This window comes from Pristiophorus japonicus, chromosome 5 (assembly GCF_044704955.1).
Source record: "Pristiophorus japonicus isolate sPriJap1 chromosome 5, sPriJap1.hap1, whole genome shotgun sequence".
Classification (NCBI taxonomy): Eukaryota; Metazoa; Chordata; class Chondrichthyes; family Pristiophoridae; genus Pristiophorus; species Pristiophorus japonicus.
This window is the reverse complement of record NC_091981.1, coordinates 22,773,081-22,792,834: the sequence shown is the minus strand read 5'-3', so window position 1 is coordinate 22,792,834 and position 19,754 is coordinate 22,773,081. Positions and strand designations below refer to the sequence as shown.

At 43.9% G+C, this 19,754-nt stretch overlaps 1 protein-coding gene across 2 annotated transcripts in view; it reads left to right on the top strand.

Annotated features, from left to right (window-relative positions):
* Positions 1–18,905, top strand: part of cdv3 (carnitine deficiency-associated gene expressed in ventricle 3) — a 41,683-nt gene extending 22,778 nt beyond the window's left edge. The window contains exons 5-6 of one of the 2 annotated variants that reach the window (XM_070880396.1): positions 10,987–11,043; positions 18,694–18,905. In XM_070880396.1, the coding sequence (XP_070736497.1) occupies positions 10,987–11,014 (28 nt within the window). In that variant the 3' untranslated portion in view covers positions 11,015–11,043; positions 18,694–18,905. The remainder of the gene's footprint in view (positions 1–10,986; positions 11,044–18,693) is intronic. The other variant, XM_070880397.1, reaches the window with a different exon arrangement.
* Positions 18,906–19,754: the final 849 nt, after the last annotated feature.

Below are 19,754 nucleotides of genomic sequence, written 5' to 3'. Positions count from 1 at the left end.
TCGGTCAGTTGGTGTCATTTCCCTTTTGGGGCCAGTGGGTGGGTTGTTGTGCTCAGGGCAGTTGGTGGAGTATCAAAATTTGGGTCCACAATGCTGGGAACTCTGAGAAATACCAAGCAGAGGCTAAACATTGCTTGCTGTGATTCAAATGTCCCACTTGTTTTGGGAGGACTGCAATTGCATAGTGGAGGGAATAAATATAATTACTATCTGCATGATATATATTCTCCCCCAAATACAGGTTGAATCTCCCTTATCTGGAACCCTCAGGACCTGACCTGTTCTGGATAAAGGATTTTTCTGGACGAGGGGTGGTCATGTACTGAGCAAGGGGATATTGGGGCTGGCTGGCTTGGGGCTGGGAGTGCAGCAGAGCGATCGTGAGGGTGGATCGTGGGGTCAGGCCAGTGATTGCGGGAGTCGGTAGCGAGGAAGGACTTCAATTTGTTCATATCTGAGTTCTGCGCATGCGTCACCCGGTGGCCGGGAATGGTTCCGGACGAGGGCCAGTTCCGGATAAGGGAATTCTGGATAAGGGAGGTTCAACCTGTATACACCTTGCAGCTAGTAATGATATTTATGCTAGCCTGTTCAATGTGGGGAGCTGTCATGCTGTGGGCAAGCCCAACAAGCCCGAGCTGAGTCCTTGGGATTGTGAGACTACTCGTGTACTTAGCGATCTCCAGATTGCTGACCACTAAGTAGGGTATGACTGGAATGTGTAGAGGAGAGAGCCCTTCTGGCCACAGCCGACCAGCAGTCGTCTGATATGGAGCAATACAATTTGTGGGGTTGGTATGGGCACGATACATTGGGAGCTAAATCTGAAGATGGCTTTTGGGAAGTTCAAGTTCAAAGGGGTTGTCTGCAAAGTTCTGCAGGTAGTGTCTCATTTGGAGGTAGCAGTGCTGGTCATGCAGGGAGAAGTGAACTTTGTTGGACAACTGGTTAAATTTAGCATAATTTGGTCCTCGTGCAGCAGCCGGCCTAATCCCCTTTTATGCGAGATTCTGAATCTCCCAGAGGTGAGTCCTCGTGGAAGCTCCTCCTTGTGCCAGATTGCCACAATCACGTGGCTCTGGGCTGCTCATTAAGGACAAGTCTCCCATCTTGTTTTGGGACCAAGCAGTGATATTCACAGTCTCTTGCATAGCCATAAGAACTTGGAGATGCAACCGTCCAGGTCATGGAATTCTGGGGCGGGAGGGGGGAAGTGGATGTAACAGCCACAATATGCATCACTGGCTTCCCTGCACTCCCATTCTACAACTGCCAGCATTCCCCCACCCCCAGCTTGCCGTAGCCACAGATCCTCTGGTGTGTTCACACAGTAAAGGCAGGAGCGACTGAACACAATATCCTGTATGCTGACAGCGTAACCAGCCCACTTCCCAACACCTTTCAAAGCATCAGATAATTTAGTTCGTCCAGATATTGCAAACGCGACTGCACTAAAACACAAGGCATGTGTCCGCGGAAGTATGTATAATCTGCCTGCTTGCATGGCCAGGGGTTGGCTTTAAATTTCTTGCTGCGTTTTTGTGTAACACGCACGTCAACTTGTACGAAAGAGGCTACTCCACGTCGCAATATATTAAAATCAGTTTTCCTTTTTCTGAGTTAACCCAAAATCAGCTGTAGTTCATTCCTGACTGAGCGTAGGAAAGACATCTTGCCTCTTACTTCAGCCTCTCTCTTCAGCTGAGATGTATATGTGTGACTGACCATGAGTGGTAGCTCATAGATTTTACAATTCTTCCCTGTTCTTGGAAAGCCACATTTGGGTTGTTAGAGATTGGGGCTTGCTTCCTGAAGATAACATGGTTGAATTTCAAATCCAGTTGGAGGGTGAGAAAGTTGGATCTCAAACCAGTGTCCTAAGCTTAAATAAAGGAGACTACAAAGGTATGAAGGCAGAGTTGGCTAAAATGGACTGAGAAAATAGATTAAAGTGTGGGACGGTTGATGAGCAATGGCGGACGTTTAAGGAGATATTTCATAACTCTCAACAAAAATATATTCCAAGGAGAAGGAAATACTTTGAGAAGGGATAACCATCCGTGGCTAACCAAGAAAAGGATGGTATCAAATTGAAAACAATGGCATACAAAGTGGCCAAGATTAGTGGGAGGCCAGAGGATTGGGAAACTTTTTTAAAAAAACAGCAAAGAATGACTAAAAAAAATAATGAAGGGCTGGATTTTTGCCTTCATTGTCGTCGATTTTCTCGGCGGTACAGCTGTTTTTCCGCCCGCGATTAAGTTTTTTCATGGTATCACCCACATCTGAACACGGCCGCCGCTACCAAACCGCCCACGTGCAACGGCGAGAACAACCGACAGGGCGTAGGTTTGGCCTCAACCGCCGACGTCCAGATCGCCGAGAGACCCGCCCTGTAAACGCTGCTTAAACAGGGCGTTAGGTGAGTACCTTGCAAAGAAAGTTAAAGGTTCTTTATTTTTTTTAAGTTAAAACAGCGATTAGGTGTAGAAGTGTCTTGGAAATGCTTTGTATGTTTTTATTTTCTTTAATTGAAATTTTTAAAAAAAAATTTCCCCTTCCCTAGGCCCAACCGTAGCCTCGGTCTAAATTTTAATACTTACTGTCCATTCTGGTAATGACCGCCCATGGTACTAACTTTCTACTTAACCGTCGAGAAAACCGCTGACAATGAGTGTGCAACGCCCATTTTCTCGCCGGGCGATTAGTTTTAATTACTTTAAACATAAAAATGGAAATTCTCGCCAGCATTACCGAACGTTAGCAGTTCTTCTCAGCGGGCGTTGAGGGGCATTGAAAGTTGGCATACAGGTACAGCAGGCGATAAAGAAGGCAAATGATATGTTGGCCTTCAGAGCGAGGGGATTTGAGTATAGGAGCAGAGAGTTGTACAGGGCCTTGGTGAGGCCTCACCTGCAATATTGTGTTCAGTTTTGGTCTCCTAATCTGAGGAAGGACGTTCTTGCTATTGAGGGAGTGCAGCGAAGGTTCACCAGACTGATTCCCGGGATGGCTGGACTGACATATGAGGAGAGACTGGATCAACTGGGCCTTTATACATTGGAGTTTAGAAGGATGAGAGGGGATCTCATGGAAACATACAAGATTCTGACGGGATGGGACAGGTTAGATGCGGATAGATTGTTCCCGATGTTGGGGAAGTCCAGAACCAGGGGACATAGTCTTAGGATAAGGGGTAGGTCATTTAGGGCTGAGATGAGGAGAAACTTCTTCACTCAGAGTTGTTAACCTGTGGAATTCCCTGCCGCAGAGAGTTGTTGATGCTAGTTCATTGGATATATTCAAGAGGGAGTTAGATATGGCCCTTACAGCTAAGGGGATCAAGGGGTATGGAGAGAAAGCAGGAAAGGGGTACTGAGGGAATGATCAGCTATGATCTTATCGAATGGTGGTGCAGGCTCGAAGGGCCGAATGGCCTACTCCTGCACCTATTTTCTATGTTTAGGGAAAGTCTAGCCCAAAGAGAGGGAAGATAGATTATGAAAGTAAACTAGCAAGAATTATAAAAACAGATAGTAAGAGTTTCTACGGGTATATAAAAACAAAGAGTGTAGCTAAAATAAATGTTGGTCCCTTAGAGGATGAGACTGGGGAGGTAATAATGGGGAACAGGGAAATAGCAGAGACTTTGAACAAATATTTTATATCGGTCTTCACGGTAGAAGACACTAAAAACATCCCAAGAATGGATAATCAGGGGGCTTTAGGGAAGGAGGAACTTAAAACAATCACTATCACTAAAGAAGTAGTACTCGGTAAAATAATGACTCTAAAGGTGGACAAATCCCCTGGACCTGATGGCTTCCATCCTAGGCTCTTAAAAGAAATGGCTGCAGAGATAGTGGATGCATTAGTTGTAATCTACCAAAATTCCTGGATTCTGGGGAGCTCCCACCGGATAGGAAAGCCACAAATGTAATGCCCCTATTTAAAAAAGGAGGCAGACAGAAAGCAGGAAACTATAGACCAGTTAACCTAACATCTGTCATTGGGAAAATGCTGGAGTCCATTATTAAGGAAGCAGTAGCAGGACATTTGGAAAAGCATAATTCAGTCACGCAGAGTCAGCATGGTTTTATGAAAGGGAAATCATGTTTGACAAATTTGCTGGAGTTCTTTGAGGATGTAACGAGCAGAGTGGATAAGGAGGAACCAGTGGATGTGGTGTATTTGGATTCCCAGAAGGCATTCAATAAGGTGCCACATAAAAGGTTACCGCACAAGATAAAAGTTTACGGGATTGGGGGTAATATATTAGCATGGATAGAGGATTGGCTAACTAACACAAAACAGAGAGTTGGGATAAATGAGTAATTTTCCAGTTGGCAAACAGTAACTAGTGGGGTGCCACAGGGATCGGTGCTGGGGCCTCAACTATTTACAATCTATATTAATGACTTGGATGAAGGGACTGAGTGTAATGTAGCCAAGTTTGCTGATGATACAAAGATGGATGGGAAAGCAAGTTATGAGGAGGACACAAAAAAATCTGCAAAGGGATTTGGACAGGCTATGTGAGTGGGCAAACATTTGGCAGATGGAGTATAATGTGGGATAATGTGAGGTTATGCACTTTGGCAGAAAAAAAATTCAAATTATTATTTAAATGTGGATAAATTATAAAATGCTGCAGTACAGAGGGACCTGGGTATCCTTGTGCAAGAAACACAAAAGGTTAGTATGCAGGTACAGCAAGTAATGAGGAAGGCAAATGTAATGTTGGCCTTTATTGCAAGGGGGATGGAGTATAAAAGCAGAGAAGTCCTGCTACAACTGTACAGGGTATTGGTGAGGCCACACCTAGAGTACTGCGTACAGTTTTGGTCTCCTTATTTAAGGAGGGATATACTTGCATTGGAGGCAGTTCAGGGAAGGTTCACTAGGTTGATTCCTGGGATGAAGGTTTGACATATGAAGAAAGGTTGAGTAAGTTAGGCCTATACTCACTGGTGTTTAGAAGAATGAGAGGTGATCTTATTGAAACAGAAGATAATGAGGGGGCTCGACAAGGTAGATGCAGAGAGGATGTTTTCCCTCATGGGGGATTCTGTTTAGAAGAATGAGAGGTGATCTTATTGAAACATAGAAGATAATGAGGGGGCTCGACAAGGTAGATGCAGAGAGGATGTTTTCCCTCATGGGGGATTCTACAACTAGGGGGCATAGTTTCAGAATAAGGGGTCGCCCATTTAAAACTGAGATAAGGAGGAATTTCTTCTGAGGGTTGTAAATCTGTGGAATTCTCTGCCCCAGAGAGCTGTGGAGGCTGGGTCATTGAATATATTTAAGGTAGAGATAGACAGATTTTTGAGCAATAAGGAAGTAAAGGATTATGGGGAGCGGGCAGGGAAGTGGAGCTAAGCCCGTGATCTTATTGAATGGTGGAGCAGGCTCGAGGGGCCAAATGGCTTACTCCTGCTCATTTCTTATGTTCTTGGATACAAATCCAATAATACTATTTATACATAATTCTTTCCCCCCTCCCCACCTTCCAGATAGGTTATGTGTGAAGAATCATATAGTAACCACTCAGTTAGATTATGACTGATCTGTACCTCTGCTCCATTTACCTGCCGTTGATCCATAGCCCTTGATACTCTTACCAAATAAAAATCGGTTGATCTCAGTCTTGAAAATGTGAATTGACCCAGCATTCATAGCCTGCTGGAGGAGCGAATTCCAGATTTCCGCTACCCTTTGTGTGAAGAAGTGTTCCCTGATTTCATTGCTGAATGGCCTAGCTGTAATTTTAAGATTGTGCCCCCTTGTTCTGGAGCTTCTCACCAGAGGAAATAGCTCCTCTGTATCTACCCTTTTATACACTTCAATTAAAACGTCTGCAATTTCCTCGCCATGCCTATGTTCCAACTCGAATGCTGGTTGCCTGTGAAAATTTGCTGATCGATTATCTACCAATGGTTGAAGGGTCGATAACCAGAGGCCACAGATTTAAGGTGATTGGCAAAAGAACCAGAGATGACCTGAGAAAGATAATGAGTGGTTAGGATTTGGAATGCACTGCCTGACAGGGTGGTGGATACAGATTCAATAGTAACCTTCAAAAGGGAATTGGATAAATACTTGGAGCAAAATAATGCAGGAATATGGGGAAAGAGTGGGGAGTGGGACTAAATGGATTGCTCTTTGAAAGAGCGGCGCAGACTCGATGGGCCGAATAGCCTCTTCGTGCTGTACTATTCGATGATGGATAACCTTTCTGCCACACATTTTGAGAAAATAGATCCTGGAGCGATCCGGGTGACCTCAATGCAATTCTTTTATTCCTATTGTGCTCTGTATAGTCGGGGAAGTGCTTTATACTTTCTGATGTATGACTATGGACTGAAGTTAAAACAATAGTTAATGTTTATATTTTGTCTATCAAATGAAAGGATTCAAGGCAACTGAGATTCCAGTCTATATAAGCACCACTTAAATATGCATTTTTACTGAACAAAAAATAAGAGTATCATTGCAAGAAGAAAGACTGCCTTTCGCATCATCAGGACATCCCAAAGTACACCACCACCAATGAATTTGTTTTGAAGTACAGTCATGGTTATGTAGGCAAACCCGGCACTCAATCTGCACACAGCAAGCTCGCACAAAAGATGAATGGCTAATCTGTTTGTGTGGTGTTAGTCGTGGGATAAATGTTAGCCAGGACAGAGATCTGTTTTTCTTCAGGAAGCTGCCTTGAGATCTTTTACATCCACCTCAACAGGCAACGGCCTCAGTTTAAAGTCTCATCCAATAGACAACACCTCCGGCGATGAAGCACTCAACAACATGTGTTTATATCGCGCCTTTAATGCAGTTAAACGCCCACGGTGCTTCACAGTAGTGCAATCAGGCAAAAATGTGTCTCCTTGGATACTGGAGTCAGCCTAGATGAGAAGAAAGAACTGCTGTCTCTTCTCCCTCCCCAGCCCCACCCCCCACCTCCCCCCCCAACGACTGCATCCTTAAGTTACAAGACCATTCCTGTTTTTACTAGTGTTGAAGACCGCACTCCGCCAACCTCACTTCTCTCTAGATTAGATCCAAACTATTTTCTTTAACTCGGAGGCTGACTGCAAAACTCTCCAAGTATCAGTTTTGACACACTGGTGACTGAAACAATTGGCCCAGAAATCCCGGCCTCCCCGGGTCGGTACGAAGTGTGTACGGACCCGGGAAGGCATCGCAAAAGCCGGTTTTCAGCGGACAATGCGCATGGGCTGAAAACCGGCTTTTCCGATCTGTCAAGTTTCTGGCCTGACAGATCCTCCGCATCTCGGCAGCCAGGACATTCGCGTGGGCAAGATTGCGGGATTTACCCGTATCTTGCCCAGCGGATGTCCTGAAAACTCTTGCACCTGATAAAAGCAGGCACATAGCCTACAAGGAGTCTAAAGGAACCAGCTTATGAGGGGGATAATATTTTGCGATTGATCTTGTTTGGGTTTCTGCATTCCAATGCAACCATTATCATGTATGGTGCTCAGAATCTTTACAGGTGGTGGTTGCAACTGTTTCTGCACTTCTGGGCCTGATGTCAAAAATGGTTTTTTTTGCAATCATGCTCTTGTCTTTAAAGCTTACAGTTTGAAGCTCATCTCAAAGATGTACTTCTGGGGAACTGACAACAGTATCTTTTCCCGTTGCCTTTTTTGATTGGCTGACCTGTAGCAGAATAACATTTTTCCTGTAGGTACTACCATTGTTTCCTGTGGAAAACAGATGAGCGAATCAGTTTGTAAGTGGACACCAGATAACTGTAATGTGTTCAAAATGCTTCTTTTAAAAGTTATCCCGGCACATACTAAGTGCCCTGCCCTTCTGTGCCTTTTCACGGAATCAAGCAGTGTTTTAAATACACCGGATTCTCAGTAATTTTGTTTATTTAACCCTACATATATGTAATGTATTTGCCTCATGGGTTCTTTGCTTAAGAATTCATAGCAACACATTGCTATTAATAACTAGTTGGTTTATTAACACAGGTTTAACAATCACACTACACCTTACCAGTTCATCCACTAGGCTCACAACGGCATAGGGGGGAGGCCATCTTAGACTGGGTAATGAGAGAGGATTAATTAGCAATCTCGTTGTGCGAGGCCCCTTGGGGAAGAGTGACCATAATATGGTGGAATTCTGCATTAGGATGGAGAATGAAACAGTTAATTCAGAGACCATGGTCCAGAACTTAAAGAAGGGTAACTTTGAAGGTATGAGGCGTGAATTGGCTAGGATAGATTGGCGAATGATACTTAAGGGGTTGACTGTGGATGGGCAATGGCAGATATTTAGAGACCGCATGGATGAACTACAACAATTGTACATCCCTGTCTGGCGTAATAATAAAAAAGGGAAGGTGACTCAACCGTGGCTATCAAGGGAAATCGGGGATAGTATTAAAGCCAAGGAAGTGGCATACAAATTGGCCAGAAATAGCAGTGAACCCGGGGACTGGGAGAAATTTAGAACTCAGCAGAGGAGGACAAAGGGTTTGATTAGGGCAGGGAAAATAGAGTACAAGAGGAAGCTTGCAGCGAACATTAAGACGGACTGCAAAAGCTTCTATAGATATGTAAAGAGAAAAAGGTTAGTAAAGACAAATGTAGGTCCCCTGCAGTCAGAATCAAGGGAAGTCATAACGGGGAACAAAGAAATGGCAGACCAATTGAACAAGTACTTTGGTTCGGTATTCACTAAGGAGGACACAAACAACCTTCCGGATATAAAAGGGGTCAGAGGGTCTAGTAAGGAGGAGGAACTGAGGGAAATCCTTATTAGTCGGGAAATTGTGTTGGGGAAATTGATGGGATTGAAGGCCGATAAATCCCCAGGGCCTGATGGACTGCATCCCAGAGTACTTAAGGAGGTGGCCTTGGAAATAGCGGATGCATTGACAGTCATTTTCCAACATTTCATAGACTCTGGATCAGTTCCTATGGAGTGGAGGGTAGCCAATGTAACCCCACTTTTTAAAAAAGGAGGGAGTGAAAACGGAATTATAGACCGGTCAGCCTGACATCGGTAATGGGTAAAATGATGGAATCAATTATTAAGGATGTCATAGCAGTGCATTTGGAAAGAGGTGACATGATAGGTCCAAGTCAGCATGGATTTGTGAAAGGGAAATCATGCTTGACAAATCTTCTGGAATTTTTTGAGGATGTTTCCAGTAGAGTGGACAAGGGAGAACCAGTTGATGTGGTGTATTTGGACTTTCAGAAGGCTTTCGACAAGGTCCCACACAAGAGATTAATGTGCAAAGTTAAAGCACATGGGATTGGGGGTAGTGTGCTGACGTGGATTGAGAACTGGTTGTCAGACAGGAAGCAAAGAGTAGGAATAAATGGGTACTTTTCAGAATGGCAGGCAGTGACTAGTGGGGTACCTCAAGGTTCTGTGCTGGGGCCCCAGCTGTTTGCATTGTACATTAATGATTTAGACGAGGGGATTAAATGTAGTATCTCCAAATTGCAGATGACACTAAGTTAGGTGGCAGTGTGAGCTGCGAGGAGGATGCTATGAGGCTGCAGAGTGACTTGGATAGGTTAGGTGAGTGGGCAAATGCATGGCAGATGAAGTATAATGTGGATAAATGTGAGGTTATCCACTTTGGTGGTAAAAACAGAGGGTCAGACTATTATCTGAATGGTGACAGATTAGGAAAAGGGGAGGTGCAACGAGACCTGGGTGTCATGGTACATCAGTCATTGAATGTTGGCATGCAGGTACAGCAGGCGGTTAAGAAAGCAAATGGCATGTTGGCCTTCATAGCGAGGGGATTTGAGTACAGGGGCAGGGAGGTGTTACTACAGTTGTAGAGGGCCTTGGTGAGGCCACACTTGGAGTATTGTGTACAGTTTTGGTCTCCTAACTTGAGGAAGGACATTCTTGCTATTGAGGGAGTGCAGCGAAGGTTCACCAGACTGATTCCCGGGATGGCGGGACTGACATATCAAGAAAGACTGGATCAACTGGGCTTGTATTCACTGGAGTTCAGAAGAATGAGAGGGGATCTCATAGAAACGTTTAAAATTCTGACGGGTTTAGACAGGTTAGATGCAGGAAGAATGTTCCCAATGTTGGGGAAGTCCAGAACCAGGGATCACAGTCCAAGGATAAGGGGTAAGCCAATTAGGACCGAGATGAGGAGAAACTTCTTCACCCAGAGATGGTGAACCTGTGGAATTCTCTACCACAGAAAGTTGTTGAGGCCAATTCACTAAATATATTCAAAAAGGAGTTAGATGTAGTCCTTACTACTAGGGGGATCAAGGGGTATGGCGAGAAAGCAGGAATGGGGTACTGAAGTTGCATGTTCAGCCATGAAGTCATTGAATGGCGGTGCAGGCTCGAAGGGCCGAATGGCCTACTCCTGCACCTATTTTCTATGTTTCTATACCTCATCGTGAATGACCTAGACCCAACTGACTGGGGTTTTATTGAGCCTTGTGAACATTGCTGGCTAAGTCACTCACAATGCAACAGCTCTACAACTATTTTAAACTAAACTTTAAATCAAGTGCCCCCCTTTTGGAAAGGGCACTAGAACTCATAAATTTAGAAATTAACTGAGAACTTTGCCAATTAAAGTGATGATGCACTCCAGTCCCTCCGGTGCCCACCTCTCACGGAAGGCTGCGAGCGTACCAGTGGACACCGCGTGCTCCATCCTCAGGGATACCCTGGCGCGAACATAGCCGCGGAAGAGAGGCAGGCAGTGCAACAGTTTTATAAACGTGTGAGTATACTCACAGAGGCATACATTACAGTATAAAAGCAACACTTGCCACCTCTGGATGAGAAAACTGAGTATCTACCCACGGGTTGTATATGTTCTGAGAAAGGGTAACCTGCATGGCTGGTGCAGAGACTAAGAGTCTTGAAGGGACTACATTGCCTGACTTATTTATTTTTCCCTCCCTTTTTTTGTTTACTGCACCCCTTCCCAAATTGAGATCTTAGGCTAATCCTGAAGTATGTGGAGGCTTAATTTGAAGAATGGGGAAAGACCATGCCAAGGTAGGTAATATTTCTGTATGGAATCTTAGATATAGAAATTCCTCAACAAGGTTCACTTCTGGATCTCATTTTAGATAAACAATTCAGGGGTGGATTGATCTATTTAAGCAGGAAGGTTTTCCATCAAAGAAAAGAGAATTAAGCAAACTGCCACAAAGTCGCTTAAAAATAAGGTTAAAAGTCTTGTTGGATTCAAAATTTGTAGATCAAGTAGAAATATTTGTGATAGCATTTGGTGGATGTGCGTACTGACCAAATAGCTACTGTGCAAATATATCTGAATGAGCTGAGACCAAAGATGGTTATTGCAGTACAGGTATTATATAGTTGCAGAATTTATGGAGGCAATTTTAACTTAAGCCGCCTGGGTATCCGAAGTATTGATTTATATTGTGGAACCATGAACAGAATGAAATTGCTAAGCACTAGGAGAAACAAGAATTGATCAAGGTCACTTGGCCATGAGTTCTAACAGGCAGCATGTGTTTGACTAAGGTTAATAATTATTTGAAGACAGAATAGAGAGATAAAAGAAATGCAATAGATCTGGTTTCTAAGGATTTTCAACAAAAAAAATTGTTAAGGTATAATACGAGACCTACGGCAAAGGTAATAGTATGTGGAATGATGGAGAATGAGGCATGGAGAGAGAGATGGTTGAAGAGCATACACAAATGGTTGAGGAAAAAGGAAATTATTGGGACTGAAAAGATGCGACAAGTGCCATTTCACAGGAGTCTGTTGTGGCAGTTCTGTAAATGTGAACGTAAAAGATCTGAAGTTAGGAATTGAGGGAACTGTATTGAAATTTGTTGATTATCACACTGGAGTATATGGCAAATTGTGATATACTGTAGGAAGACACAGGTAGGCTAGTAGGATGGGCTGATAGATGGCAACTGCAGTTCAATGCAAAAATCTGGAAATAAGAATAGACAAAGGAAATACACAAATTGTAACATTTTAAAATGGAATGAGGCACAAGGGTGCCTTGGTGTATCGATACAAAGGTCATTAAAGGTGGCAGTGCAGCAACAAAGCAACTTGCAGTTAAAATATCCCGAGTCGCATGAGATATTAGAACAGGTGATCAAAAGCTTGGTCAGAGGTAGGTTTTAAGGAATGTCTTAAAGAAGGCCAGAGTGTTAGAGAAGCGGAGAGATTTAGGGAGGGAATTCCAGAGCTTACGGACTCGGCATAGAAACATAGAAAATAGGTGCAGGAGTAGGCCCTTCGAGCCTGCACCACCATTCAATAAGATCATGGCTGATCATTCCCTCAGTACCCCTTTCCTGCTTTCTCTCTATACCCCTTGATCCCTTTAGCCGGAAGGGCCATATCCAACTCCCTCTTGAATATATCCAATGAACTGGCATCAACAACTCTCTGCGCTAGGGAATTCCACAGGTTAACAACTCTCTCAGTGAAGAAGTTTCTCCTCATCTCAGTCCTAAATGGCCTACCCCTTATCCTAAGACTGTCCCCTGGTTCTGGACTTTCCCAACATCGGGAACATTCTTGTCCAGTCCTGTCAGAATCTTATACGTTTCTCTGAGATCCCCTCTCATCCTTCTAAACTCCAGTGTATAAAGGCCCAGTTGATCCAGTCTCTCCTCATATGTCAGTCCAGCCATCCCTGGAATCAGTCTGGTGAACCTTCGCTGCACTCCCTCAATAGCAAGAACGTCCTTCCTCAGATTAGGAGACCAAAACTGAACACAATATTCCAGGTGAGGTCTTACCAAGGCCCTGTACAACTGCAGTAAGACCTCCCTGCTCCTATACTCAAATCCCCTAGCTATGAAGGCCAACATACTATTTGCCGCCTTCACCACCTGCTGTACCTGCATGCCAACTTTCAATGACTGATGAACCATGACACCCAGGTCTCGTTGCACCTCCCCTTTTCCTAATCTGCCGCCATTCAGATAATATTCTGCCTTCGTATTTTTGCCCCTAAAGTGGATAACCTCACATTTATCCACATTATACTGCATCTGCCATGCATTTGCCCACTCACCTAACCTGTCCAAGTCACCCTGCAGCCTCTTAATGTCCTCCTCACAGTTTACACCGCCACCCAGTTTAGTGTCATGTGCAAACTTGGAGATATTACACTCAATTCCTTCATCTAAATCATTAATGTATATTGTAAAGAGCTGGGGTCCCAGCACTGAGCCCTGCGGCACTCCACTAGTCACTGCCTGCCATTCTGAAAAGGACCCGTTTATCCCGACTCTCTGCTTCCTGTCTGCCAACCAGTTCTCTATCCACGTCAGTACATTGTGCTTTGATTTTGCACACCAATCTCTTGTGTGGGACCTTGTCAAAAGCCTTTTGAAAGTCCAAATACACCACATCCACTGGTTCTCCCTTGTCCACTCTGCTAGTTACATCCTTAAAAAATTCTAGAAGATTCGTCAAGCATGATTTCCCTTTCATAAATCCATGCTGACTTGGACCGATCCTGTCACTGCTTTCCAAATGCACTGCTATTTCATCCTTAATGATTGATTCCAACATTTTCCCCACTACTGATGTCAGGCTAACCAGTCTATAATTACCCGTTTTCTCTCTCCCTCCTTTTTAAAAAAGTGGTGTTACATTAGCTACCCTCCAGACCAAGGGAACTGATCCACAGTCGATAAACCGTTGGAAAATGATCACCAATGCATCCACTATTTCTAGGGCCACTTCCTTAAGTGCTCTGGGATGCAGTCTTTCAGGCCCCGGTGATTTATTGGCCTTCAATCCCATCAATTTCCCTAACACAATTTTCCGTCTAATAAGGATATCCTTCAGTTCCTCCTTCTCACTAGACCCTCGGTCCTCTAGTACATCCGGAAGGTTATTTGTGTCTTCCTTCGTGAAGACAGAACCAAAGTATTTGTTCAATTGTTGTGCCATTTCTTTGCTCCCCATTATAAATTCACCTGAATCCGACTGCAAGGGACCTACATTTGTCTTCGCTAATCTTTTTCTCTTCACATATCTATAGAAGCTTTTGCAGTCAATTTTTATGTTCCCAGCAAGCTTCCCCTCGTACTCTATTTTCCCTCTCTTAATTAAACCCTTAGACCTCCTCTACTGAATTCTAAATTTCTCCCAGTCCTCAGGTTTGCTGCTTTTTCTGGCCAATTTATGTGCCTCTTCCTTGGATTTAACACTATCCTTAATTTCCCTTGTTATCCACGGTTGAGCCACCTACCCCATTTTATTTTTATTCCAGACAGGGATATACAATTGTTGAAGTTCATCCATGTGACCTTTAAATGTTTGCCATTGCCTATCCACCGTCAACCTTTAAGTATCATTTGCCAGTCTATTCTAGCCAATTCATGCCTCATACCGTCGAAGTTACCTTTCCTTAAGTTCAGGACCCTAGTTTCTGAATTAACTGTCACTCTCCATCTTTAAAGAATTCTACCATATTATGGTCACTCTTCCCCAAGGGGCCTCACACACCAAGATTGCCAATTAGTCCCTTCTTATTACACATCACCCAGTCTAGGATGACCAGCTCTCTAGTTGGTTCCTCGACATATTGGTCTAGAAAACCATCCCTAATACACTCCAGGAAATTGTCCTCCACCGCATTGCTACCAGTTTGGTTAGCCCAATCAATATGTAGATTAAAGTCGCCCATGATAACTGCTGTACCTTTATTGCACACATCCCTTATTTCTTGATTGATGCTGTCCCCAACCTCACGACTACTGTTTGGTGGTCTGTACACAACTCCCACTAGCATTTTCTGCCCTTTGGTATTCCGCAGCTCCACCCATACCGATTCCACATCATCCAAGCTAATGTCCTTCCTTACTATTGCGTTAATTTCCTCTTTAACCAGCAACGCCACCCCGCCTCCTTTTTCTTTCTGTCTATCCTTCCTAAATATTGAATACCCTTGGATGTTGAGTTCCCAGCCTTGGTCACCCTGGAGCCATGTCTCCGTGATGCCAATTACATCATATCCGTTAACTGCTATCTGCGCAGTTAATTCGTCCACCTTATTCCGAATACTCCTCGCATTGAGGCACAGAGCCTTCAGGCTTGTCTTTTTAACACACTTTGCCCCTTTAGAATTTTGCTGTAATGTGGCCCTTTTTGTTTTTTGCCTTGGGTTTCTCTGCCCTCCACTTTTACTATTCTCCTTTCTATCTTTTGCTTCTGCCTCCATTTTATTTCCCTCTGTCTCCCTGCATAGGTTCCCACCCCCCTGCCATATTAGTTTAATTCCTCCCCAACAGCACTAGCAAACACTACCCCTAGGACATTGGTTCCGGTCTTGCCCAGGTGCAGACACTCCGGTTTGTACTGATCACACCTCCCCTAGAACCGGTTCCAATGTCCCAGGAATTTGAATCCCTCCCTTCTGCACCACTCCTCAAGCCACGTATTCATCTGAGCTATCCTGTGATTCCTACTCTGACTAGCACGTGGCACTGGTAGCAATCCTGAGATTACTACTTTTTGAGGTCCTACTTTTTAATTTAGCTCCTAGCTCCCTAAATTCATCTCGTAAGACCTCATCCCGTTTTTTTTACCTATATCGTTGGTACCTATATGCGCCACGACAACTGGCTGTTCACCTTCCCTTTTCAGAATGTCCTGCACCCGCTCCGAGACATCCTTGGCCCTTGCACCAGGGAGGCAACATACCATCCTGGAGTCTTGGTTGCGGCCGCAGAAACGCCTATCTATTCCCCTTACAATAGAATCTCCTATCACTATAGCTCTCCCACTCTTTTTCCTGCCCTCCTGTGCAGCAGAGCCAGCCACGGTGCCATGAACTTGGCTGCTGCTGCTCTCCCCTGATGAGTCATCCTTCTCAACAGTACCCAAAGCGGTGTATCTGTTTGCAGGGGGATGACCGCAGGGGACCCCTGTACTACCTTCCTTGCTCTGCTCTGGCAGCTGAAAGCACGGCCGCCAATGGTAGAGCAAAGAAAATCAGGTGCGCAAGAGGCCAGAATTAGAGGAGCGCAGATATCTTGGAGGGATGTGGGGCTGGAGGAGGTTACAGAGATAGGGAGGGGCGAGGCCATGGAGGGATTTGAAAACAAGGAAGAGAATTTTAAACTCGGTGTTGCAGGACGGGGAGCTAATGTAGGTCAGCTTGTACAGGGGGTGATAGGTGAACGTGAGTTAGGATGTGGGCAGCAGAGTACTGCAAGTAGTTAAAGCCATAAAAAGGCAAACTGGATCCTTGGTTTTGTATTAGATTCATAGAATCCAAAAACAAGGAGGTAATGTTGAACTTGTGCAAGGTCTTGGGCACTCCATTGTAGGATGATTCAGACACCGACTGTAACACCACAAAATCGGCATCTGCATAGTTGCTACTGAGTCACATTTACAACTTGAACATGTTAGTTGTGACGTTCCCTCATCTTGAGGGCAGATCTGTCCGGGAAGGTAATGGGAACATTGGATTTTTTGGGGAGGAGGCTGAGAGATCAGCCTGCCTTTCGTCAGACTAAAATGGTATACAAGTGGTGCACTTTGATAGTAAAAATAAGGAGGCCATATACTCCTCGGGAAATAAGTCTAAATGGGGCAGAAGAGCAAAGAGATCTAGCAGTACCGATGGACAAATCACAAAGTAGAGACACGGGTTAATAAGGCCATATAAGAAAGCAAGAGATAGAATTTATCAGAGGTTATGCTAAACTTATATAGAACCTTGATTAGATTACACTTTGAGTACTGTACAAAGTTCTGTTGTCCATATTGTAGCAAGGATATAGAAGCACTGGAGACAGGGCAAAAAAGATTTACAAGGATGATACCAGAATGGAGAGGTTATACCTGTCAGGAAAGATGGAACAGACTTGGGGCTCTTCTCTCTAGAAAAGAGAAGGCTGAGGATGGCCTGATATGGTTTGTAAGGGGCTGTGTGGCCGACTCCTGCTCCTATTTCTTATGTTCTTGTGTTTGAGAGGGTAAACGTAGAGAAAATGTTTCCAATTGTGGCGAGTCCAAAACTAGATGCAAATAATTCTAAGATAAGTCACCAATAAATCCAATAGGAAATTTAGGAGGAACTTCTTTACCCAGGGAGTGGTTAGAATGTGGAACTCGGTCCCACAAGGAGTGGTTGAGGCGAATAGGATAGATGCATTTAAGACGAAGCTCGATAAACACATGAGGGAGAAAGGAATAGAAGATGACAGAGTTAGATGAGGGGTGGTGGGAGGAGGCATGTGTGGATCATAAACACTGGCATGGACTAGTTGGGCCGAATGACCTGTTTCTGTGCTGTAAACACTATGTAATATGACAGCAGGAGGTGCTGTTTGCAGCCATTTAGGTTAGCTAGTGGTAGTTTTACTTCCAATGGCCTCCTTCATATTAAATGCCACATCTAATGGTAAATAAGGTATACTACACTCCAACTAGTGTGCAAACGTCTTTTTGACTTCACACTCATGCTAAACTTGTGGAATATAAACTTGCTGTCAAGACCCGAAGCAAAGCAGACTGAGGCTCGTCTTTATCAGGGAGCCTTGGGCCTAGTCACACTGGCCTGGTCAGGCTCAGTCTGAATTCAAACTGCATTTACACTAACTTCAAAGCTTCGTCGAGTGCTAGGCGCCATGTCAATGCACCTTGATATATAATTAATAAAAAGGGGGAAAACAATTTTTTGACTGTGCAAGTCATCCGTGTATAAAACCTGATGTTCACTAATCCTACAACTTGTGTGTGTAGCTTCCGATGCCTGTGTATACTGTTTTTGGGTTACGGGGGTCTGGGGAAAAGGAACACACTGTCCTGAGAAAAGGTGAAAACTGTGGACACTTAAGGCAAGTTACAGATGAGTTGTTGCAAAGCATTTGAAGACTGGTTCAAACCATTAAATAAATGTTCCTGCTTTTAACACTTAGAATACAGTCTACAAAGCCATTGTATTCAGAGATGGAACACCAAAAGCCACTTTGGAAATTTTGGGGGGGGCAGATGATATTCAAAAGTACTATCTAAAAACGGGCTGGGGTAGCACCCTGACTTTGCAGCTGTTTTAACATCTGCACATTATGATAGCCCAAAAGCCTGCCTGTCAGAATTATCAAAGCAGTGGAATAGAATCCCGGATTCCTTACACTGGAATGTGATATCCGAGCTGGTTGCCTCCAACAACAGCTGCACCTTAAGGAGCCAGTGAAAAATCACACAGCTTAAGTGTTGACAGAAAATAGAAAAGTAATTTTTGTACAAATCTTATTTATATTTCAACATATACTGATAAAATTACAATTGTCTGTCATTATTTGTATCTTTAAACCCACCCATTTTGGGGGAGATTTAAAGGCATTCAAGGGATATGGGGATCGGCTGGGAAGGTGGAGTTGAGGTAGAAGATCAGCCATGATCTTACTAAATGGCGGAGCAGGCTCGAGGGGCTGAATGGCCTATTCCTGCTCCTATTTCTTACGTTCATCATAACTGTTTCTAATTAAGATTTTCTCCTCTGATCCCTTCCTTGCAGAGTTTGATTGTAATTTTGGATTATGTGCACCCAACTATCAGAGTTCTGTTGGTTTTAATATGTTTCGGTTTCCCTTGTGTGTGCTCTTTTATCTATAATGAATCAGGAAGTCAGTGTATGTTCCATTCCTATTGACTACTGTTTCTATTTATTTGCAGGTACTGTTAGGTACTATGGAAAGGTGCATCCGGATCCAGTTCGCTATAACATTCCTCAGTGTCTCGGTGCTGGGAACCTGATGAGGGTTGAATGATACTGCTACCATCTTTGTAAGAGTAGTGAGAGCACTTAATGCATTCACGTATTGAATTGTAACTATTTCATATGCAGTATAAATGATTAATAAAGATCTATAATAATTGCACTTCCATGGTCTAGTTCTCTACGATTTATTTTGTGGAGACTTGAATCTCACTTCTGTGGGCAAGTAAAGTTTTTTTTATTCGTTCCGGGATGTGGGCATTGCTGGTAAGGCCAGCATTTATTGCCCATCCCTAATTGCCCTCGAGAAAGTTAGTGGCAAGTTAGTTCAGTGGAGGTAGGATAGCTAGGCCTGGGGACAGATAGTTCATGAATGAGTAGAGATAGTTCTGGAGAAGGATGGGATGCTTCAGACATGGGAGTGGCATAGCTCAGTAAAGAGGGGGGGGGGGGAGCGGGCAGTAACATGAAGGCATATAGTTAAGTAATGAGGAGGGGGAACAGTTCAGTTTAATAATGGAGCTATTCTGCAAGGAAAGGCTAAATCTGAACTGTCAAGGTGCTAAAGTACTGGCAAAATGGGGAAGTGATGAGGGATTTAAAATTAGGAAGGGGCAGGGGCTGGGAAAATAAAACCAAACACAAACAATAGTGAAAGGATAAACAGATGAGAGTGATATTCATGCAGAAAACAATTTAGTAAGTGAATGGTGGAGGAAAAAATGAAAATGAACTCATTCTAAACAGCGAAAAGACTGAAGTAAAGGCAAGGGGTAGCTTAGACAACAATCATGGGAGAAAGAGCAGTGTTAATAAAAAGCAAAAAAGGTTAAAATATATGTTTAAATGGGGAGGGAGATAGTTTGGCAATGAGAGGGGTAATAGTTCAATAGTGGGAGAGGGATCGATTTTAATGTGGATGGGAATCATATCATAGGCAGTCCCTTGGAATCGAGGAAGACTTGCTTCCACTCTTAACATGAGTTCTTAGGTGGCTGAACAGTCCAATACGAGAACC